Genomic DNA, 25,622 nt, shown 5'->3' with positions numbered 1-25,622 from the left:
AACCAGAGCATCTGGTTCCTTCTAGAAAGCATTTGCTTCATACTCTGAAAAATGGTATTCACCTCGGATGGCATCTGTAAGCCCATCTCCTACGGAATTTCTTCCCATGTAAATTTCAAGGCATTTCAATGTCCAATCATCTTCTACCTTTAGATCACGATAGGCAGACGTGCCTATCTGAATCTTCAGGTTTAAGAAGATTGAACAGGGGCAGCTGTCATACCCCAAAATTTACCCGATCAGATCTATATCTTTTAATTCATCAAGGGTCAAAATTAAGAGCCATGGGGTTTGACATTCCTATTGTCAAACCCGCCCTCTTATAAAAATATCCTAAGTTAAAATGTGGTTAAGGTTAGAAGATGTTTGAGCCCAGTCATGTGGCCCATCTATTCCATTTTTTGAGGTTTTTAGTCCATTCTCACAAATTATTCACATGGTTTATTATTTATATTAATAATTGGTTTAATCATTTTGTTATTATAACTAGCTATTATTATTAATTAGTAGTGGTTGTAATAATATTATTATTATTAAGATTATTATAATTATTTTCAACTATTATTGTTATTATAAATATAATATACAATTAATTAATGGATTAGTAATTTATTTGGGCTAAAATGATTAATTAGATGATAGGCCCATTAGGGTATAGAAAACCTAAGTTGTGTATTATAAGAAAAGAGACCGTGTCAACAAAAGGGGGGATTTTGGCCGCAAAAAAAAATGCTGCTCGGAAAGAAAAAAAACCGTGAATAAAAAAAGGAGAAAAAGAAAAATTGCGAGGGGATCCAGATCATTCCAAACGGAATTCTCGTGGTCTCTTGGACGTGAATTGATTCTTACCGTCAACCAAACAAATACGCAGTGTATCGCTGTGTTCATGTTCTGTGACAAACTTTTTTTTACCTAAATTCATTCATAAAAGGATTGTTAATCGTGTTTGGGTACATAATTGGGCTTATAACGTTGTTTGCAAATTATCTGGGCTGTTTAATTGAAGCTTTGCTGCAGGTATGGAGTTTCACCATTGTTAGGTTCTAGAAGCTCCGGTTTGGGGTTTCGAGTTACAAGCAAAATTGGCTCAAACCGTGGCCACCAATGAATTCAGAAGGCAATTTGCAATGGACCTATGGCTTTGGATTTTATTTATTCATTGTTTTTTAGTCGGATTCGATTTCATGGGGTTACGGTAACAAACGCAAAACGTTGTCAAAGCATTTCACGTTTTACAGAAAAATAAAGGAAGAAGAACAGTACCACTTTTGCGTCACTTTTTTTTAAATTTTGGTTCAGTCGTTTTTTTTCATATATTATAGTTTGAAACTATGGTTTTAACATCGATTCAGCGCAGCACAGATGGTAAAGGAACTCACTGACTACCAAAGTGGCATAGGTTCGATTCTTGCTGGCCACGTTATTTTTATCAATTATTTGGTTTAAAACACCACCAGATCCCACGCTTTCTACCATGTGCTGCCTATGGTACACCTCGCTTCTTAGCCACGAGATCTCCTATGATTCAAATCTAACGCCCAGGATTGCAAGGTTCACCATACACTCTCAAGGGGATGCCACATGTAATCGCAGCCAGGTTTTATTTTATTATTTAATTATGTAGATTAAATGAAAATTATTTATGTTTGATTTAGTTAATTTATTTTAATTAGGATTAGTATATAATTAAATTAGAGTTAGGGTTATATTAGGTTTTAGGATTTATTCTCCCGATTATTTCGATTACTCTATTTAATTAGTTTTTATTAATATTAAAAATTACAAAAAAAACCTAGAAAGGTTAATACATGAGCGTTTGCCCGATCCCATTGCTCATTTTGGTGAAACAGTAACATTCAATTAATTTTCTCCCCGAACCGACTATACCTATTAGTCGCATTAGGCGAGAAATAATTTGGATTAATCTAATTTATTTATTAATAATAATTTAATTAGTCCTTTATTTAATTCTCTCCTCGATCCGACTAAAGCTATTAGTCGCAAAGACAAGAGATAAAAATGGTAAAATTCTTTATTCGATTGTCTCCTTGACCCGACTAAATCTATTAGTCGCTTTAGACGAGAGATAAAAAATACATAAAATCCAAAACACATTTAATTTGCTGCCTGCGACGATCAATCTATCGATCTGAGTAACCAGCAATGCCCCTTAATCCGTTAGCTATACTGACCAAATCTATTGGTCACCGCATCTAACAGTGCCATATCAAATCAGGGTTGTACGCCCAAATCTTGAAACACTCATTCAAACTACGGATTTTCATCCCTTTGATCTGGCAATTCAAAATGCCTTTTCAATCACAAATTCAAAAAAACTACGATAGGCCATTCAAAAAGCCTTCAAAGCAAACTTCATATCAAATTCTAAGGCGTACAACTCTGTGCCCGAACTACGTTGACTCTGATTCTCCATAAGGAGATACGTAGGCACTTGGATAACCAAGGCGAGTCCCCTCCCTAAAATCTCAATTTTCCCCCTATTCAATTCTTTAGCTATTGAACCTCAATATTTTAGCCATAAACCTTTACCTTAGATTCAAAGCCAATAGGAAAGGGTTGAGGGTGCCTAACACCTTCCCTCGACCTGATTATAATAACTTACCCCGAATCTCTTAACTGCGTAGGGTTTCCTATTCGCCCTTTAGAATAGGTGGCGACTCTAAAAAGCATAATTTTAGGGCAGGTTGCTACACCCCGTTCCTCCTAATCCTACCATGTATGAATGTGGCATTCCGTATTGGTAATTAGGTCTCCAACTGTCTAAAGCAGATGATGGTCTTGGGGTAAACATTTGACTTGCGGCGTTCGTTGCGAACTGTGGTATCTCGCCTGCGCCTGTGAGTGAAGGGATAGCAGTCGAACTCGAGATTGGAAGCGTTCATGTTGCCCCTGAAGTATTTTAGGGTGCAGCCTGGGAACTACCTACGGGTGCCGATCCTGTCGAAGCCGGTATATCCTGCACCTCTTGAGTAGAAGTCGAAACGTGCGTAGAATTTGCAGCCACTGTTCCTGACCCTTGTGGGGGATCTTGATCTCCCCCTGCACTGGCCACATTGACCATTTTCTTGTTGTACCTTCGTTTAGGAATCGGTTGTGCATTGTTGGTTAATTTACCGTTCCTAAGGTTCATACAAGGTCTTGATATTTTCTAGACAAAACAAAACAATCAATTAATAACAATCTGTTTGACACTGTCCCGCCGAGTGTGCCAATTTGTTTACGGTGATTTCCGGTAAACAACCGCTAGTCCTCCAAACTATAAAATATACTTTGGTTACTCGCAGGATCGACTAGATTGATCCTAGGACATAGTCAAACAAATGTCTTTCGATATGATTTGATTCATGTTTGTCTGTTCTGACTTCGAGAAAACTTGTTTGTGATGTGATCATATGAACATTCACTTAAAACAATACTGGTTATACAAGTTAATGTAACTTTCAACAAAGAAACATAAATAAAAGCATGTAAATTGCAGAAAAGTAAAGTGCTTTGAAATGAAAGGTTTGACAAAATGAAAGAAGTGCAGGAATGTAAATAACTGAAAATAAACGAAAGCAGTAATAATGAAAAGATACTTGAATAAAAGAGAATACAAATGTATTTAAATTGGTGTTGGTGTCATACGTACATTTCTCAGCGAACTCGTTCTCTAAACACTTGATACTTGAGTGATTTGTTAGTGATTTGTGAGTGATTTGTACAAAATGAACACACGGAATCCTAACATTAAGACCCTTATTTATACTAGTTTCGACCCTAACGGTCCTATACTAATATAATGCCACGTTGCCCATAAGAATCCTTGGGATGCCATCTGTCTTTGTGCAGTTACACAAAACTACTTCGAAATTCAAATCCTCCCGCCTGAATCCTCTTTCGACGCGTGGCAACATGATCAGAATCGAGAATGCCACGAAGACACGTTCAGCCTCAGTACCTTACATATTTCGCAAAAACGTTTAAGTCTTTTAAAGATAATCCTCTTCGAATTAGCTCCAAGTCTAACCATCTTTACTCCAACTCAAACAACAATCTCGAAACATGGCCATCAGTAGCCATCTTTAAATCTCAGAAATGGTCATCAGCAACCATCGTCCTTCGAATTCTAACTCTTCAAAGAATATTCTTCTTAAATGAAATCTTCAGCCAACAGTTATGCAACGTTTTGGTGGATAATTCGAATTGTGCGAATTATTGTGATATGCTTAGACAATTAAGGTTGTGTGATAATTTTAATTGCATATATTGTGAGTCTTGTTTCACATGCATTCCTGGGGAGATAGTACTCCGGTTACGTGGCTTTGTTCCTAGTGTGGAAACGGAAACGGTGAACTATGAGTTCATATTGTTGGCTTGGATCCTAGTCCGGATTGGGAGCGTGGCTTTCATTATATGTATAGATTTTATCGGATATAGTTTATTAAAAATGTCAAAAACTTATTATTTTTTTCTTTTTAAAACTCACCACTACCTATCAATTTTTTCAAAAATTTTGAAAATTTTGGCATCTACCGGATTTTTCAAAATATCAGGTTCATATTATATATAGGTTACTGGATTTTTCTTTAAATACTAGTATCTATACATCGTATTTTTTAAAAAAATGGCATTTCATCCACAAATTAGTAAAATTCCACAAATTGATATTTCATAAAAAATTTACAAAAAATTGTTATTACAATGAAAAATCTAAATAACTTTATGTACTTTTAAAAAACCATTTTTTAAGAGTATAACGTCAATAGAAGCTCTTATGTGGGGGTGCAAGGTGGCGAGATAAATTGAGTATAATTTTGGTTGGTGTTTTGAAAAGGCCAAAAGGCCCATTAACATCATTCCACATTTTCTTGTTAATACTACATAGTAATAATTAAAGGAAATTCTCTATATACCCATATGGATTTTCATGGGGCCCTGGTTAAAATTCCAAAATACCCCTATATTTCGAATATGCATATCCGAAGATACTTTTTTTTAGAAAAAAGGGGACTTCGCATATGTTTATCCGAAGTCACCCTTTTTCTTTGGGAAAGGGACTTCGGAGATGTATATCCGAAAAATCTCAATTTTTGGTGTTGGAATTTTTCTGCATATCCGAAATAACCCAATATTTGTTAAAAAATTAAAATCAAAATGAATCAATATAGTTAACCAAGTGTTTGGGCTTGAGTGGCAAACGAGTCTTTGCAAAGGACGACATTCGAATATATCGAGTTCGATTTCTGGCAGAAACAACGTTTGGCCAGTGCACGTGCCTCCGTAGCACGAGCCGAATTAGTCGATCTATTATATAGGTAGAAACCGGTGCGAGAGCAACAAAAAAAACAATATAGTTAATAATACCTAATTAATTGTATTAATTAAAATATATAATTAAATATATACATTATAATCAAGATATAATAATAATATTAGCATAATAAATATTTAAATTAACACATTATTTTTATATAAAATTAATTAAAGAATAAAAAGAAAATATAAATTAAGAATTATAATGTTAATAGAAGGATATTTTTAACATTATAACTTTATTAATTATAATGCATAATATTGTAGTCATTTAAAAAATAATTACTTTTATAATTTGTGACAAATAAATTACTACAAAATTAAAAAAAAAATTGGACGAAAGATAACTTTATTCATCCAAAGAAAAACAGGAAGCACAAAGCGATCACAATGATCCAGCTAACAAAGACAACAAAAAACTAAAACAACACTACAAAGCCATAAGAGGAGCAATGTGAGCTTTTAGAACCTTACAAAACCACCCTCTATAGACAATTTTCTCAATAATCTCATCAAAAATTTGAGTATAGTCACTAGTATTACCAAAAGCAATTATATTCCTATGGTGCCAAGCTCCATATACAGTCTCAGTGATGACAAGTTTGAAGAGCTTCGCCCTCCACCCTTTTCTTGTACCCATGCTAAGAATCCAAGGCAACTCCTCGTCCAATGTCTAGGATTATGCATAATTTAGAGCCACTCTAAAATAGCAAGTCAAATCTTCTTTATCTCTGCACACTCAAAAAACAAATTATTGACAGTTTCCTCTTTATCACAAAGACACATTTACTATTATTAATGAAACCAAATCTGCACAGTCTGCTTTTCGTGGTTAATCTCCGATGGCATAACAGCCACAGGATTATAACAGCACAAGGTCTTGTTGGGTGGTGATAACAGAGCCTACTCCAAGGGATATCTTGTAACACCCCATATTTTTTCTTAATTAATTTAAATTTAAATTAAATTATTTATTGGAATTATTTGGGCATTTTATTGGATTTATTGGAGAGTTATGGAAAATGAGGTTATTGGGCTTGATGTCGTGTTTAGTAAAATGGGGTGCTAAGGGTTAGGCCGTTACTAAAGTGAATTTTCATTTTTCATAAAATAAGGGAAAAGAGGAAAATTGTGAATTAGAAGCAAAAAGAGAAGGAAGCAGAAAATGTGAAAGTTGAAGAAGTGCGAAAGAGCGAAGAAGATGAAGAACCCGAGATCGACCTTTGAGGTAAGGGGAGATTCTTCCAATTAATCTCTATTATCACTTCATAGGTGATATGATTGATTGTGTGTTATTTGTTTCGAATGGGATGTATGTTAGGTTTTGGGGTTTTGATGTTAGGGCTCAAATTCATAGGTTTTATGCAAATGAATGTTGCTGGATGATTGGTGATGTGAAATAGATTTGTTGCTTGATAACCTTGTGTGAAATCTCTGAAATTTGTTCTGAAATCATGTTATAATCAAACTGGTATGGATTGGATTGAATAGAAGAGCTAAAATGCTGTCAAAAAGGTGAAGTTGCTGTTGCAGAAGGGTCGTAATTGGTTACGTAACCGATTATGCAAAGTGTTTTGGTGGCCTGGAATGAAGAAAGAAATTGCTGAGTTCGTTCATTCTTGTTTGACTTGCTAGAAGTCAAAGATTGAACATCAGAAGTCGTATGGATTTATGCAACCGTTGTTTATTCCGGAATGGAAGTGGGATAGGATATCTATGGATTTTGTTTCTGGTTTACCAAGAACGGTTAAGAACTGTGAAGCCATTCAGGTTATCATGGATAGACTGACGAAATTTGCTCATTTTATACCGATGAGAATGGATTATCCGATGGAGAAGTTAACTCAGTTGCATATTGAGAAGATAGTGAGTCTACATGGTATTCCTTCGAGTATCGTGTCAGGTAGAGATCCAAGGTTTACATCCAAATTCTGGGAAGGTTTGTAGAAAGCTTTGGGTACTAAGTTGAGATTGAGTTTTGCTTATCATCCGCAGACTGATGGTTAGACAGAAAGAATTATTCAATCGTTGATTGAATTTACTTACAACAATAGTTATCATTTGAGTATTAGAGAAAGCTGGTGCTTGGGATAGTTATCTACCCTTGATTGAATTTACTTACAACAATAGTTATCATTTGAGTATTGGTATGGCTCCGTTTGAGGCTTTGTATGGTCGGAGGTGTAGAACGCCATTATGCTGGTGTGAATTTGGTGAAAGTGTTGTAAGACAACTTGACAGTTGAGACGTTTCCTGTAAGGATTGAAGGTCGAAAACTAAAGCAACTGTATGGTAAGGAGATAGCATTGATCTAGCTTGGGGAAGACCAGCAGGTTGTAATGTTATTTGGGAGCTGGAGTGTCAGATGAAGGACTTTTATCCTAAGTTATTTGCTTGAGGTATGCTTTCGAGGTCGAAAACTCTTTTAGTGGGGGAGAGTTGTAACACTCCATATTTTTCCTTAATTAATTTAAATTGAAATTAAATTATTTATTGGGATTATTTGGCCATTTTATTGGATTTATTGGAGATATGGAAAATGAGGTTATTGAGCTTGATATCGTGTTTAGTAAAAGGGGGTGGCTAAGGGTTAGGCCGTTACTAAAGTGAATCTTAATTTTTCATAAAATAAGGTAAAATAGGGAAATTGTAAATTAAAAGCAAAAAAGAGAAGGAAGCAGAGAACATGAAAGCTAAAGAAGTGCGAAAGAGTGAAGAAGAGGAAGAACCCAAGATCAACCTTTGAGGTAAGGGAGGACTCTTCCAATTAATCTCTATTATTGGTTCATAGGTGATAGGATTGATTGTGTGTTATTTGTTTCGATTGAGATGTATGTTAGGTTTTGGGGTTTTGATGTTAGGGCTCATATTCATAGATTTTATGCAAATGAATGTTGTTGGATGATTGGTGATGTGAAATAGATTTGTTGCTTGATAACCTTGTGTGAAATCTCTGAAATTTGCTCTGGAATCGTGTTATAATCGAACTGGTATGGATTGGATTGAGTAGAAGGGCTGAAATGCTGTCAAAAATGTGAAGTTGCTGTTGCAGAAGGGTCGTAATCGGTTATGTAACCGGTTACGCTGAGTGTTTTGTTCTAAATTTTTCATTTTCGATTTCGTAACCGGTTACGCTAATTTCGTAACCCGTTACGCAGAAGGTTTATTTTTAAGAAAATTAACATTTTCGTGACCGTAATCGGTTACGCTATTTTCGTAACCCATTACGCTGAAGCCTTTTTGAAAAATAAATAATTTTTAGCAGGCGTGACCCGTTACACTATTTTTGTAACCTGTTACGCTGTTGCTTTTTGGAAAAATAATTTATTTTCTAAAACTCATAACTTTCGAACCGTAAGTCTGTTTTAAGCGCCATCTTGTGCGTTGGAAAGATAATATAATTTTCTATCTAATAAAATAGCTTAAAGAGCATTAGCTCGATTTTATTTTAAAAACCCGGTATTTGTGGTGGTGAATTATACTTGTATGCATAAGTGATAAATATATTTATGCGGTGGCGTTGCGGCAATGTATTTGCTATGTTGATGTTGTGTTTGGTGTGATGTAAGTATTACATGATTGTTTAATGGTGTTAAAATATGAATGAAATATTTGGTGTTATGTTGGTGAGTTGGTTTTGATGATGTTGTTCATCTTAATCGGTATTGCTTTTGGTGAGTTTATGCATTGTGTACATATATTGATAAATGTGACAATGTGGATGTGTTATGACAACATGTTTATAATGAAATGTTGTGTTCGGTGTGAATAATATAATGTAATTGGTTGGATTATGTTGAGGCGTGAATACATTATCCTTGATTGTTGTTCGGTATTGAAATATGATAAAGATTGTTCATATTGTTTGGGGTTGATGATTAGCATGCTTAAGGTGGTGCATGCATACATAATCATAATCGTGGTTGTATCCTGGTGGTGTTGGATCAGTAGTAGATAATTCCCATTGTGTGGAATTAGTGACTGGAAGTAGCCGTATCCTTGACGATGGTGGATCGGTGAGATGGGTTAATTTCATGATTGGTACCACATGCATGTAGTTGCGTTGCATTAGGATGTATGAATTATTATAACATGAATGGAAGATGTCCAATATTATAATGTGATGTGATTGATTTATTTCGTGTGATTGATGTATGTTGGTTGTAAATCTGAATATATTGCAATTGGGGGAATAATATGCATTAGATTTTATTATTTATGAGCTTATAACATTTGTTAATTGCGAATGAGACTCACCCTTACTGTTGATATTTTTCTGATTAAGAAGTAATGACTTGTGCTTGGTGAGGATAACTCGTAGAGTTACTTCGTTTAGTTCGGTTGTGTCGGTGTCATGCTCTGGTCTTGTAACTCTAGAGTACGTTATTTTAGAGTTGTTTAATGGATTATTTCCCTATATTGGAATAATGTTTTGTTGGTTATAAATTGGTGAATTTTTTATGTTGAATACCGATGTTTTATGTTATTCAATTTAGAAGTATTTTCCACTGTTTTAACATGATTACTGAATAATGTGTTTTGAAGTTCCTCATAAGGCATGACATGATTTAATGTTCTAAATATTTTAGAGTTGTAATGCCCTTGTTTATGTTTTACATTGAATTTATTTGATATTCCGTGGGGATTTTAGAAGGTGTTACATATCTGAACTGTTGGTGAGAGTGTGATAGACAGCTCCACATTTAAATCTACCCTTGAAGCACATATCATTCCATATGCTGTGATGAGATTGCACAAAATCCCCTACATTCAGAATTTCTCGCATGATCCAAGTAGTATTAGTCTTTGGCTGCACCTCAAAACACATTTTGATTCTTTAAATAATAGGAGTGGACCCATTTAATCCAAAGACTGTCAGGTTTGTTGAAAATACTCCAGAGGAACTTCAGCATGGTACACTTGTTCCACAAACTCAGGTAAATAATACCAAGACCCCCTGTTTCAAAGGCTTTCAAACCGAAGACCAAGCCACGGTTTTATTTAATTTTTTATTTATAACAATTTCTATTTAAGTTACCATTTATTAATAATAACTCACTTTAATTATATTATAACTATATTATTAATAAAATCTCATTTTAAAATAAAATTAAAAAAAATTTAGAATTTTAGTTAATTCGGATATGCATATTCGAATTAACCAATATTCAAAATTTCCATGCATATCGAATTAATAAGCATTCTAAAAAAATTTAGATGCCTTCGAATATGCATATTTGAATGATATTTTGAAATTTTCAAATATATTTTTCAGCTTATGTGTAAAAAAAACTCTCATAATTAATTATGTTTGACAAAAAAAAAAAAAAAGACAGTATAAATAAACTTAATCTCTCGTCATTCAATGACACCTCATTTTCGTTCTCTTGGTACCGTTTCCGAGGGTCGCATTTTCGTTACAGGGTACAACAACACTCTTTCCTTCCAATCGTTCTAATGTATGTAAACCCTCTCTGGCACACACACATTTCCTGCACTCTTCATTTCTAGTATTTATTTCTCTCCTCGTGAAAACACTGCTTACTCAACAATTTCTATGCTACTTACTGTGCAGAACAACGATTCGAAGCAGAATCAACCTCGTGGTAATATAGTTTTCAACTTCAATTTCGATTGTTTTTCTTTAATACCGTTTTTTCATTTGCTCAAACTAAGCGTACTTTGTATCTCTTCATTAGATTACTATTGGCTTGGAAATTCACTTTAGTTTATTGGATAGGAACAAAAAAAATGGAAAATCCGAAACCAGATGGATCTGTTTCGAGGCGTGTTTCTCTCAGAAAGAGAGTTAATATGCGAAGTTACAATGAGGGTATGCTGGATGATGAGCTTTTTGACAAGTTGGATACTAGTTTAAAGAAGAAGAAGGGACCCAAATATGATGTCAATAAAGAGACTGACACCGAGGCTATGATTGCCTTCTCCCTTGGTTTCCCGATTGATGCTTTGCTTGACCACGAGATTCGATCTGGGGTTGTTAAAGAATTGGGTGGGAAAGAGCAGAATGATTATATTGTTATTAGGAATCATATTTTGGCTCTTTGGAGGGATAATGTTAGGATTTGGTTGACAAAGGGACAGATTAGAGAAACTGTCACTACTGAGTTTGAACCTTTGCTTAACTCTGCTTATGACTATCTTTTATATAACGGCCACATCAATTTTGGGGTTTCACCCTTGTTTATTTCCCAGTTTCCTGAGGCAAAGGAAGGGACTGTTATTGTTATTGGTGCTGGCCTTGCTGGCTTGGCTGCGGCAAGGCAGCTATTGTCCTTTGGTTATAAGGTTATGGTTTTGGAAGGTAGGAACCGTCCAGGTGGCAGGGTTTATACTCAGAAGATGGGGAAAGAGGGTAACTTTGCGGCTGTAGATCTTGGTGGGAGTGTTATTACTGGAATTCATGCTAATCCTTTAGCGGTTCTAGCACGCCAACTTTCTATTCCGCTTCATAAAGTTAGAGTTGATTGTCCTTTATACAAGCCAAACGGGGATCCGGTTGATAAGGAGTTAGATACAAATGTTGAATTTGCATTCAACAGGTTGCTTGACAAAGTTATGGAGCTGAGGAAAATTATGGGTGGGTTTGCAAGTGACACCTCACTTGGATCAGTCTTGGAGACACTCAAGGCTTTATATGCTGTGGCCCAAAGTACCGATGAGAAGCAATTATTGAATTGGCATCTTGCGAATTTAGAATATGCAAATGCTGGGTGTCTTTCAAATCTTTCGGCTGCCCATTGGGATCAGGATGATCCTTATGAAATGGGTGGTGATCATTGTTTTCTTGCTGGAGGCAATTGGAGATTGATAAAAGCTATGTGCGAAGGGGTTCCTATTTTTTATGGGAAGACCGCCAACACTATCAGATACGGAAATGAGGGTGTTGAGATTATTGTTGGAGATCAAGTTTTTCAAGCAGATTACGCCTTATGCACTGTGCCTCTCGGAGTTCTGAAAAAGAAGGCTATTAATTTTGAACCTGAATTACCTGCAAGAAAGCTGGAATCAATTGAGAGGATGGGTTTTGGGCTACTGAACAAAGTTGCTATGGTTTTTCCCCATGTGTTTTGGGGAGAAGAATCAGACACATTTGGATGTCTCAACGAAAATAGTCACGATCGTGGGGAGTTCTTTTTATTTTACAGTTACCATACTGTTTCTGGGGGCTCAACACTTATAGCACTGGTGGCTGGTGAAGCTGCACAAAACTTTGAAACCACTGATCCATCCATCTTGCTTCATCGGGTTTTGACCACTCTAAAAGGTACTTGTCACTTATTTCTTGACTAACTGATGAAAAATAAATCCCTTTATCTATTGTGTTTGTTCATTAAATATCATGGGTGTTTACTTTTGCACATTTCCTTTTTCCCTTGTAGTTTACGTGTTACTTGTTAGAGATGCATGATTTGCTGTTTTAATTGTGCGATTCTATAGATTCGGCTTATTAGATGCTTGTATAATGTAACCTGTGAATGAATCTTATATTGCTCTAAAATATGATACATGCATGCAATTGCAAGATTCTATATTATGAATATAAATCACGTGATTTAATGATTCGTTATTGGTGAACATTGTGGCACCCATCATCGTAACTTTTGGTTGCTTAAATGGACCCATAAAATATCTCCAAGTGTAATATTATACAGTCAATTATTTCAAGTACAACTTTTGTTTTTTACTGATAATAATAAATATTTCATGATTTGAGCTATACAAAAGTATTGCTTGGCAAATTCTGATTTCATTACATCTTTTACTGCAGGTATTTTTAATGCTAAAGGCATCACTGTGCCTGATCCAATACAGTCAATTTGTACCAGATGGGGAAGCGATCCCCTTTCTTATGGCTCATACTCCCATGTTAGTGTGCATTCATCTGGTAAGGATTATGATATACTTGCAGAAAATGTGGGGAACAGACTGTTCTTTGCAGGTGAAGCCACTAGTAGGCAGTTTCCAGCCACTATGCATGGCGCTTTCTTGAGTGGCTTAAGAGAAGCTTCACGCATTTACCAGTTAACCCATAATCAGCAAGTTAATCCTAAGAAATCCGTGCCTAAGAATGGAGGAGCGTTAAACAGGACCTTGATTAATTTATTCAAGAAGCCTGATTTGGAATCCGGGAAGTTTTCTTTCATATATGATTCTTCATCAGAAGATCTGCATTCAAAGGCGATTATGCAGATCACTTTTGGTTGTCCTGAAGAAATTTACCATGAGATATTAAACTGCTATCCCAATCCCACAGAGTTGCCAATGCAGCTTTACACTATTATCTCCCGTGAACAGGTGCAACAGATGCAGCAAATTACTGGAGAAGATAAAAAGATGTTCTCTTTTTTGACAAAGAACCTCGGGTTGAAATTTATGGGTATAAATACCTTACTTAATGCTGGCAACTCGGTTATCACTAGTATTGCTGCCTCAAGAAAAGGCAAGAGGAACCGCTCACTTACTCCACAACTTGATAATTCAAAGAAGAGTCCATGATCAAAGAAGAGATCAGTTTTATATGATATGATGTCCGTGTTGTCGTGTCTTGATTTGAAATCATGAGTCTTATGTTGGCAGGTTATAGTGATAGATCAATAATTGAAAGCATATAAAAAATTTCAAGGGATGGAAGTGAGAGGTGGTATTGTAATTGTATCATCTATAGAAACTTTGTATGTTGTTGTAGAGTTAGCTATACTCATTACTGGATTTTACAGGCTTGTTTGCCTTGCATGTTGTTTGTATGGTAATTATATCTTTCATTTCCTCATCGGTTTCATACATGTAATAAATGAGAGTTAACATGATGAATATTGAAGTAGATAGATATTGAAGTAGATTTACCATTATTAATAACTATAATTAAGAATACCCAAGCCTGATTTTAGTTAGAAGAATAGATTTGTTCTTTTAGCCTATCCTTTAGATTCAATTCAAGTTATTACTTACCTTGTTAAGCAAGTGATTTAAAGATGGGATGTCTATTTATTATCTACAGGTTGCTTCAAGTTCTGGCTACTGATGAACGTATCTTGTTTTTGAGAATGTTCACCTAAATCCTAAAAGATTCATCACCAATCCCATGCTTAGCCTTGAAACCATTGAAAGAGTAAACTACTGTTTCTAGTGTAGTGCTTTGCTTTGTTTTATTTATATCTCAAATTTCAAGGCTTTCTGCTACATGTTCTACGTCAAGCTCTTTCGGTTAAAATCTCATAGGTTTTTGGTTAGCCATGTATAAAACCAAGTTATGGTTCAAACTCAATATAATGTTAAAATCATGCTTTGATTTGAGATCATCCTGGTGTTAAAATCTCGCTGGTTCTTGGTTTGCGTAGTATAAAACCAAGTTTCTATTTGCGAGCTAATCCTAGTGTTAAAAGCTCTCTCAAGTTCAGGATTATCCTGTGAAAAATCTTAGTTTGAGCTTGAAGACTAACTGCTCCAAGTTTCTTGTAAAAAGGAGACTAACCGCTTAGATCTATCCATTGGAAGGAAGAGTTACCGGTTCTCTCACGTGCTTACTCTTTGGTTGAAATTTAGCCACAAACTTTAGTTTTTCTTGTATAAGGTGGTTCGAGAGTTCAACCTTCTAAAGGCTCTTAAGTTTATTGGATACTCTCACGAACAATTATTGGGGAGATGATTAAGTCTTTTTGTTTTGACCAAATCTCTATAACTTCTAGTGTTCTTCTCTTTTCCCTTAACTTTTACTTTCTAAATTTTATTTTTTCACTGCTTAATTCTAAAAAATTTCAAAAATATTTTCAAACTCTAATTTTAGTCCTTTTTTTTCAAACTTAAGTTTATCTAAAACACACAATTCACCCCTCTTGTGTGTGAAGTCACGAGTCCAATAAAATATTCGTTATATATAATATTGGATAACTTTTCAAATTCAAATCAGTTCTTATATAAAACTGAGGTAAAAGGTTATTTATTTTTATATAAAAATTAAAATAAAATAGGGACTTTTCACCTCGGTGTTTAAACCCACCGAAGCAATAGATTATTTCTATTTAAAAATGGTGAATGGATAAAATTGAAAGTAACATCTATTATTTTCTTTGTCAATTTTTTACCAGTCACCAATTTCTTTGTGTTGCTATATTCAAACGGAGGACTATATCCCAAAGAATAATATTTACAAATTTGGAACGGGTGTAGATGAGTTAGAATTAATGTACAGCTTAATGAATGAGTGGTTTTATAGTTAAATCTGGGTATTTAGCCCCTCGGTTATTAATTAAACAGGAATAAAAGATCATTTAATTTTTAAATAAAAATTAAAATAAAAAGAAAGGTGCCACTTTAAAGAATATAAAAATATAAATTGTAGTTGTTGGGATTCAAAACATGTCCACTAAATTATTTCCCCCTCAGTTATCTATTAAAATTGGAGGAATAAATTGTATTTTAAAAAACAAATATAACGCATCTAGGAATTATACCTTGATTTTTTGTTGCATGAGGTGAAAGCATTATCATAAAATGTATTATTTGTAGTAGGACGAGTTTTCACACTTTCTCTCTTTCATACTTTGAAGCTTTAAATCCTTTTTCCAGATATACAAAATATATTAGCACTTCACTTGAATCTTCTTGTGGATGAGGCTTGAGATTTCTTCAAGTTAGACACCATCATTAGAGGTTATCATTGGATGTCATAAAATCCTAATTTTATAGCTTGATTTGAAGGAATGTTTGATCAACCATCTTGAGTGTCTTTAACCTCTAGCTTTAGTACTTGTTTGTCTTTATGTGTTCCTCTCATTGAAATCACTATAATGTTATTACAACTTCAGGTATTGTCATCATCAAAAACATGATGTTGTCAGGGCCAGACATATCTTGCTTATCTATGAGCTTTGATCACTTCCTGATTATATCTGCAAGCACGTATTTTTGCAAATCAAACAACGGAAATTAGACGGCCACAATCCAAGACCACCACATTTTGACAAATAAGAGCTACCTCACCCAAAAAATATATTCTTTTTAAACACTGCGGTTAATAGATGACTAGTCTCAAAAAACACACCCCCCCTTACACAACTCATTCTTGAATAGTTGTTTACATGTCTGATTTTTGGGAGAATTTTAGAGAAAGCACTTCACTCTTACATGACTCTTGCTTTATGAGTTGTGTACATGTCCTTTTTTTGGGAGGACTTTAAAGAAAGCACTTTGCCCTTACACGACTCATGCTTGAGGGTTTCTATACATGTTTGATCTCTTAGGCCAGGTTTTGTAATTGGCCAAGGTCAACTTGGATCCGAAAGAGTACACTCTGTTATCTAGAATATCATATTCGAGTTAGTGTAGTTAACTTTTCAAATGGATTGTCTCGACCTAAGTCTAGCACATTTCAATATTTGATGAAGTTATGCCTGAGAAAACATTTATTATCAATGAGGGTATTAGAATTGAAGATTTGAAACAATCAAGTATGATTCCCAATTACCATAAAGAGATCATAGCTATTAGGTTCAATAATATTAAATTGCCTCTATGAACATTCGTGTGACGCGGGTCATAATAACTATATAAATAGAAGAATGCAAGAAGAAAATTCATTCACAATTCACTAGATTAGTCGACTATGGTTTTAATGGTTTCACTAATAAAGTTATCAATCGTTGTACTTTTACAAGTGATCAAACAAAATCAAAAATCAAACAAGCCAGTAGATATAATGAATGCAATAGATGAAATATATTACACATTAATTCAAAATCAATAATAAATGTATTATAATGTATGGATGTAAAGCGGTTAAATTCACCGAATGTTCTTCAAATACCGCGACCCAATAGTATTTTACTTTCTAAATTGATTAGCATAAAAGTTTAAATGAGTAAGAGCAATGAATAATCTTTAGCTAAATGGTAATAATTCTCGCGCAAAAGAGTAGAAGTTGGAATATTTGCTCTTTTGTTTTCAATTTTTTTTTTTATAAGGAAAGTAGTGTATGTTGTATCAAGAGTTTCTCCTAATTTTAACATCTAGGACCACTCATTTGATATTTTGATGCGTATTAGATAACATTGTACAAGATGCATGCAAAAGTCATTTTTTTTTTAACAAAGACAATTTCAAAAACTCATAAAAATTGGAAGAAACATATATCATGTATTGGCCACTTCCAAAAGAATAAAATTCTAACTACCCGATAAGGGGTTAGGTATAATGGATATCAAGCAAAAACTTCTATATTCTTCATGTTAGTTTCCATCCTTAAACATCATATTTTTTTCACTTTTCCTCCAAACATCATCACATTGGGCACACTAATGATGTTTCTCAGCAACCATTTGAACTGTGTGATAATTTGGTTTGTCACACTAATAATGTTTCTCGACAACCATTTGAACTGTGTGATAATTTGATCCGGCATGCATATGGCGTATAAACTCGCACTAATGGGTACCATCAATTTGGCAGTATCCATCCTCTATATAAATTGTTAGTATGTGAGGGAGCAACAAAAATGATTTTGAGGAGTAAAATACATAGAGAGAGAATTATTGAAAGAAAAAAAGTTGGAGATATTAACCAGAAAAAGTTGTATTTTGCTTTTCGTAAAACTTTTGAAAACTTTTTTTAAAGATTTATTTTGTTTCAATAATTAAAGGTAATTACATGACAACAATAAAAATTAAATAGCATAAATTCATTCTTTTTTTGTCTCATATATAAGTTAATTTTTACTTATAGATAATTTTATTATTGTTAATTTTAATTAAAATAATTATATTTTTATAATTCCTTTTAGCTATCAACATTAACTTATAAAAATTAATTATATTTTCATAATTGCTTTTAGCTATCAGCATTAACTTATTAAAAACCATCATTCTTCTATCTTCCTCTTAATTTCGTCATATTTATTTTTTTTATCTTTGTGCGAATCACTTCTTCATCTCTTATTCAAATATTAGAAAATGAGAAAGAAAAAAAAAGAAGAGAAGAATAACTTTCAAAAGTTAAAGTGATAGCCTAAAATAAAATGTTAAAATATAATTATTCAAAATATCAATAAAATAAAAAATAATAAAAATATCCTTAACAAAGATAATGTAGATTAATGTCATTTGTTAATTTAGCTCTCAACTTTTTAATTTAATTTCTAAAAGAATACATAATTTATAAAATAGTAATTAAATTTTAAATTTAAATAATTTATCATGAAAAATCCTTTTAAATGTAATTTTTTTGTTTTGTTTTTACTACAATTTATTTTATGATAAAACTTGTTCTTTTATAATTTTGATTATAAAATTGAATCCTTTTGTTGATTCTAAACTTTAGATTATATCATTATTTTGACTAAACCATAATCTTAGTTTGAAATTTAATTCTGTGAATTTATTTTATTGTTGTTGTCATTATTTTGTTTCTTTAATTGCTTTTAAAAGTTTGTAAAATAAGATTTTTTAATTAGTTAGAGTATTTTGATACAAGTTTATGAGTATAAATTATAATATGGAATTTTTTATGATATTTTTAATATTTAATTAAATAAATATTTTAAATTATTGATTAATTTAAAGTGTAATATAAATATGTATATATGATCATTTATTAATGCATAGTCAATTGAATATAAGATATTTGATTGCCCAATTTTAATCCAATATTTTGAGTAGCATCATATCTATTTTGGATATGTGCAACCTGCTCAAGAAAAAAAATAGAAAACTCAATTTCTTAGGTATTAGATGTATATGTAATAGAAAATTCAATTTGATTACTAGAGGGTTTTATTATTTTAGATGATAGAATGTTTAGTGTATAATAAAAAATTAGTATTTGCATGTAATAATCCATTTAAATTGAAATAAATAAGATAGCAAGGTTTGGTTGTTTAAAATAATTTCTTAATATTTTTTTGTGCTTTTGATTTTAGTTTATAGTGGTAAAATTTAGATTACCTATTTAATTGATTTATTTAAAAATTAATTTCACATTAAAGAGTTGGCATTTAATTGATTTTTTAGAAAAATTAATTTCACAAATATTTTATTTCCTTAATAAATAATTAGAGGTCTTTTATATTACTTTCATAGTTTGTATAGTTTGTGTCTATTAGTTTTTTTTATCTTATGTAATTGTTGTCCTGTTGTCCATGGCATGTAACAATCAACATTACCTTTAATTTGGTCCAGTTATCATTTCGTTATTAAAATTAGTGAGATATCCGTGCTATCGCACGGGGTTCCGTCAGAATTCACATTACACGTCTATTAAACCATCGTTTATAAAGTTTAGAATCATTTTTCAATTGAGTAACATTTACATAGTTATAAACATATGCTAATAATATACACTAACTTTTAAACATTAATATATGTACTTATAATAAATTATACATTCAATTATTTAAATTCAATTATACAAAACAACAACAAATAAAAGATTTAAAAGATGGACATTAAAATAACAATTCACCCGTAGCATTTCATATATACGTTCACATCTACCCGTGAATCCAGATGATTTAACAAACCTCACTTGAATCCAGATGAGTTAATTCTAAAAAATTATTAATTAGTTCATTTTTCCAAACGTAAAATGTATGATAGTCTGTAATTGGTGACTCATAGATACATTCACATTTACCCGTGAATCTATATATTTGAAAAATAATTTTTTTTATATTAATATATTTGACCAAGAGAGTATTAAGTTTTCAACTTATTTCAGTTTATAAATATAATAGTATCAACAATAAAGTTTTTTCCATTTATAATTTGTTTTTTTAACTCATTCCTGTTTAAAAATATAATTAATTAGTTACATATTTTCATACAATTAATTAAATATATATTTTAAAAATTATTATAAATTAATTAATCAATTAAATATATATATTATCAATTACTTCAATTTACTTGTTAATTACTTGATAAAAAAATTTAATTTGACCGAAATTTTTTGTAAAAGAAATTGCATACTCATAATTTAGTTTAAACGAAGTTTCATAAGATTAATATAATCTATAAAAATTATTTTTAACATAAAATGTGTGCCATGTGTTTCCTTAATTTAATGGCATTTGTTCTAAGCATATAAAAAATAACAGAAGTAATTAATATAATTTTACATGCAATTCAAGACCCCAAACCATCTAACCAGTAAAAACCATATAAACATACAATCCACTATCCAGTGTTGTAGATGGATCACAAAAAATGGTAGCTAATCTAAATCCCAATGCACTACAATGCACAATAGCGCTATATCTATTATATAACAACACTGTGTATATAAAAGTTTATGGTGGCATTGTAGAACACGATGATTAGTTCACATTCCACCTCCACATATAAAGAACAGAGATGCAAATTACATTTATCATTAATTATATCACATAAATTTATCTGCAAAAATATAACAAATCTATGTGGAAGTAAGAATCACATAAAAAATGAAACACTGAACTTAAAATTTATGGTAAGAGTTTATGTTTGATATAGACAACACAATTGCATTGACAAATCCACGAGAAATAGCCAGAAAATAAGTAAGGTATTGACAAAATAATTTAGTATTTCAAGAATTTTCCTAATATTTTCTAGCATTTCAAAAAATAATCATTTTCCTAATCTTTCGTAGCAATTCAAGAAATGAATTAGCATTATTAATTCATTACTTTTTAATGGTTGCAAACCATAAACTTCCATATTAATAGATAGCAACGCCAATGCTGAATGAGGAGAGCAACCACCATGAGCTCTTTCTCATAGGATGACTTGTTCAAATTTCCTTCTCTTAACACCTTAGTTAAAAAAGTAAATAGGTCTTCCAACCTCTGATCAATATTGCTCCCAGCATGTTCCTAGAGGCATCAATTTCTATAATGAACTCTTTATGAAAATTAGTGATGTCAAAACTGGGGCTGAGGTAACCTTCTGCATTGAGCATCTCCAATTACATTTTTCAGCCTTTCAAAAACATAGAATTTGATAAGTAATTAGTACTAATTGACATTCTATCCATCAGACCAAGTTTATAAGATTTACCGAGGCTGATAGGGAGTTTAATAGAATAATTTATTATTAGTTTAATTAGTATTTTGATGTATTAGATGATATAATGTTTTCTAGAATATTCTAATAGTTTTTGGGCTTTTAGTTATTTATCCATTAGGAGCATTATATATGTAGTGTCTTTGACACATTTTAGAGCATCAATCAAAGAAATCAAAATTAATCTTTTATTTTAATTGGTGCTTTCATTTCGATATCATTCCTGCTAAATGGGGTTCTAGTGTAATTTTTATGAAGTAGAAGAATCATCTTGGTGGATCTTTTCAATTGAAAAATATTTTAGAGTCAACAATATTGTGGACAATGTGGAGGATGAAGAGAAAATGAAGGTAGTTGCAATGACAATGAGAGGTTGTGCTCTTAAATGGTGGCTATGGAGGATTCGACCTCATCCATCAATGTCTTGGAATACTTTCACAGAATTGTTTTTTGGCATTTTAAACCCAAATGGAGACATTTTTTCATGGATTTAGATGAGAAAATAGAAGAGGAGGGGGAGTCAGACTAGTTATCGAAGAACCAACTTCTGTTGTTGAAATTAACCACAGACAAAATCATTTCATAGAAGATGGTGAAGAGGAAGAAGATGTGGACCCAGATATGGAATCGATGAAATCTACAGATGAAACTACTTTTCTTGAAGATTTTACGATCGAACAAGTTCCTGCAGTTGATGGTGACCTAAGAGTTCTGAAGCTTTTCCTCACTGTTAAGCACAAAGAAATTCATTTGTCCTTCTCCAAAGCTTCTCCACCTTGTGGTTCGAGTTCTCCAAAATCTTCCTTTGTCCTCGATGATCATGGCGGTTCGAGTTCTCCGATTTCTACTCAAACTGTCCATCTGCTCTTAACCCCATCCAACATAGATTTGAAGTTCCTTGTCAATAACGTTGATGTTGTGAAATCTGCGTTCAAAGTTAACTTTATTTCCGATTTATCCTTATATGTCAGAGAGCAATTGAAGGACACTATGTCTAGGGTTTTCATGAATCCAGAAGATGGTTCCAACAATTTCACTCGTTGTTGCTACAATCCCTTTCAAATCCTCGACGGCGTTACCACCACTATAGGAGAAGCACTGCTATTCTACACCATCCCTTACAATCCAGGTCCACTTGAATCATTATTCCCTTCAACAACGGAAAATCCAAAAAGAACAGGGGTTTATCTTCTTCTATTTATGGGACAAGGATTGGAATGGAAACCAACTTGGGGGATCCAGCTCAGACTAAAGGTAATTATGCTATGCATAAAATGCTTATAGCTGAGCCTATTGTTATACTCGTACCAGTTGAGAAGTATTTGAAGGATGCTAAGATGGACATTGTGATGGAGTTACAACGATTGACGAAACTCGTCGATTGCTCAATTTTATCAATTGAAGATGAGAAAGAGGATAATGCGTTGGAATTACAGCTATTGACGAAACTCGACGATTGCTCAATTTTATCAATTGAAGATGAGAAAGAGGAACATGGGTTGGAATTATATCGATTGATGGAAAACTTAATTTTCCCTAATTCTCACTACCATGAATTTTACAGTACCTTCACCCCAGAAATTGCTATTCCTTTCAACCTGGTATCCTCGTCAAAGAAAGATAACGAAATGTTTTCGGTTCCGGTTTCTAAACTATTACCAGGGAAGACGACTGCAAACTCATTCTCGGTACTGCTACCGACAAAATTCATTTTTCTTTTTGACCCTGGGGGAACTCACTTGGTGAAAACTTTGCTGCTTAAGTTTAAGTTTTTTCTGTTACGATGGCCTTTCACCATATTTGACAACATTGTTTCAAATGAGATTCTCCCACTAAAGCCCCTTATTTGCATCACCACTCTGCTACCTTCCCATGTGGGTCTTGGAATGGAAGTCAAGAAGGTTTATAACTTGACCCAAGTGCATCTAGGTAATTTTCTTTCTATTTCACAGTATTATACATATCATATGTTTATGCTCAATAAGCATGTGGCACCCCAATCACACAGTGTAAGTTTTTTGATATCTCATGGTGCTATTGTTGATAAATATATGGAGTTATCTCACATCTATGGAGTGAAGTTTCACTTCATGGTCAAGGGTAAATTTTGGATTGCTGGATTATCTCCCACCCATGAGACATGTTGTAGTTGTTACTGTCTACAACTATTACATCTTTATAAGAATGTTAATACTGAATTCTACCTAAAGTATCAAGGTTATGGATGTAATATTTCTGGAAGTGTATTAGGTGTGTTATGGTTTTTGGGGTATACTTATGCATGTGGAGAAGTGTTTGTACAAGGGAGCTGTTGTCCTAATTATTGGTAGGTTTACAAAGATTTAGAACTACAATCAAAATGTTCCCATACAATTAGCCGAAGAAGGTTGCATTGCCAATGTGGTATTGTTTGTAATTGGAACATGATTTCTTTCTCATGGATGTGTCAACTGATATGGAATCAAAATATTTTAGATTATGGGTGGAATTTATCTATAAATAATTTTGAAAAGACAATTGTGCTGAGAAAGTTTTGTTTTGATCAAATTGAAGACATGATTTCTAAAACTGTCAACTTTCTAAGCAAATGGAGGAAAACAACAAGTTGGGATCCTGGTGGACAATAGCAGATGAAGATGTGCACAAAAGTTTTGTTTTCTAAATTTAAGCAATGGGATTCGGGGGTAATTTTAGAACCTTGAGGACAAGGTTCAAGTGGACCCGGCAGCAAAGATAGGGAGTTTAATAGAATAATTTATTATTAGTTTAATTAGTATTTTGATGTATTAGATGATATAATGTTTTCTAGAATATTCTAATAGCTTTTGGGCTTGTAATAGCTTCTGGGCTTTTAGTTATTTATCCATTATGAGCATTATATTTGTAGTGTCTTTGACACATTTTAGAGCATCAATCAAAGATATCAAATTAATCTTTTATTTTAATTTCCTTTACTTTTAGTGTTCTTCCTCTTTTAGTTAGAAAACCCTAATTTTATAGTCTTGATAGGAATCTTCCTAACAAGAATTTGATGAGTAATTAGTACTAATTGGCATTCTATCCATCAGACCAAGTTCATAGGATTTACCGAGGCTTAAGCCTTGAGGAATCCTTGTTTTATCGCTTAGCCAATACTTTGAATTTGCAAATGAAGCTCCGACCACTTTACGACCTAGTGGAAGCTTTCCACACTCAGCCACAACTACACAACATAACAATTTAATTTTAGTACATAGTTCAATACATGTATATTGGAAGTGACTTTGGAAAAATCTATGACATTAACTTGATTTTGTGAAGCTCCATAGTGTATATTTGATAAAATCACAGTTATTTGACCAATCTTGCCACCAACCATAACATGCACTAAGTAAGCTACATAAAAAAAATCTAGTTGAAACACAAGATAAGGGGCAATTTATACAGTAAAACATCAACAATAGAATCAGTAAATTCATAGCTAAAATATGTTTTTTATCTAGTTAAACTACTAATATTATCTTTATAATTACTACAACCCAATATTCCATTTCTAAAACAAAGGAATATTCTAGTATTTAGTAAATTCAACTAATTATTTAGTAAAACTGGAACTTCAAGAATAAAACTTCTAGCCACACTGTCATAGAAACTTTGAATTTGGACAATTTCAAGAATCTTCTATATTCTTAAAAGCTTTAACTGTAATGTAAAAACTCTAAAATATTTTTTGCTTTAAATATAAGGTTCCTTACAATACAAAACGATAAAAGTATCAATAAAGTTAAGTCGGTTTGAATACATTCACGTGAACAAGCTCCATTATAATGCGTTTGGATCATAATCAGAATGCAGAACCAAAAAGGAGTACAAAACTTACTTCATCAAATAGAACTCTACATGTGTTGAGTTCGTGATAGAGGGCACGACCAACTCTGAGTCGCGTTGTCCGATTATCTTTAGTCTCACTTCAGTATCTTTCTGGATCTTAACATGCCAAAAAAACAAATGACCAGTGTTAACCTGCCCAACAGGCACTGGAACGAAGTAAATGGTTCTAATATCAGTATTTGCACAAACACTCAACTGAAATTTATCCAGTGTACATCAGTATTTGGCCGAGTGTAGGAGTAAAATTTTGATTCCATATTTATTTTTTTAAAAAGTAGGTAGAGGTTTTTATATAACTTTGATAGTTTTTATCAATTTGTTTGCGTTTAATTTTATTTAACTTATTATTATTGATTAATTAGTTGTTATTTTAACTTTTAAAAG

At 32.8% G+C, this 25,622-nt stretch overlaps 1 protein-coding gene and 1 long non-coding RNA gene across 10 annotated transcripts; one reads left to right on the top strand and one right to left on the bottom strand.

The window, feature by feature from the left end:
* The first annotated feature begins 10,647 nt into the window (after positions 1–10,647).
* On the top strand, positions 10,648–14,144 carry LOC131620323 (lysine-specific histone demethylase 1 homolog 2). 9 transcript variants are annotated; one of them, XM_058891369.1, is made up of 4 exons: positions 10,648–10,740; positions 10,892–10,922; positions 11,057–12,601; positions 13,106–14,144. In XM_058891369.1, exons 3-4 carry the CDS (start codon positions 11,068–11,070, stop codon positions 13,831–13,833), a joined length of 2,262 nt encoding a protein of 753 aa, XP_058747352.1. In that variant the 5' UTR covers positions 10,648–10,740; positions 10,892–10,922; positions 11,057–11,067; the 3' UTR covers positions 13,834–14,144. The 9 variants fall into 9 exon arrangements, with proteins under 9 accessions (XP_058747352.1, XP_058747347.1, XP_058747349.1 ...); XM_058891364.1 differs by having other exon boundaries at positions 10,669–10,775; XM_058891366.1 differs by having other exon boundaries at positions 10,681–10,775; positions 11,016–12,601.
* Positions 14,145–21,152: 7,008 nt separating this feature from the next.
* LOC131616964 (uncharacterized) lies at positions 21,153–25,340 on the bottom strand. Its single transcript, XR_009288360.1, has 3 exons — positions 25,228–25,340; positions 24,457–24,570; positions 21,153–21,284 (listed from the first exon to the last, which is right to left on the bottom strand). It is a non-coding gene; the product is annotated as an uncharacterized LOC131616964 (long non-coding RNA).
* Positions 25,341–25,622: the final 282 nt, after the last annotated feature.

Source organism: Vicia villosa, linkage group LG7, assembly GCF_029867415.1.
Source record: "Vicia villosa cultivar HV-30 ecotype Madison, WI linkage group LG7, Vvil1.0, whole genome shotgun sequence".
NCBI classification, from domain to species: domain Eukaryota; kingdom Viridiplantae; phylum Streptophyta; class Magnoliopsida; order Fabales; family Fabaceae; genus Vicia; species Vicia villosa.
This window is presented reverse-complemented; position numbering and strand designations above follow the sequence as displayed.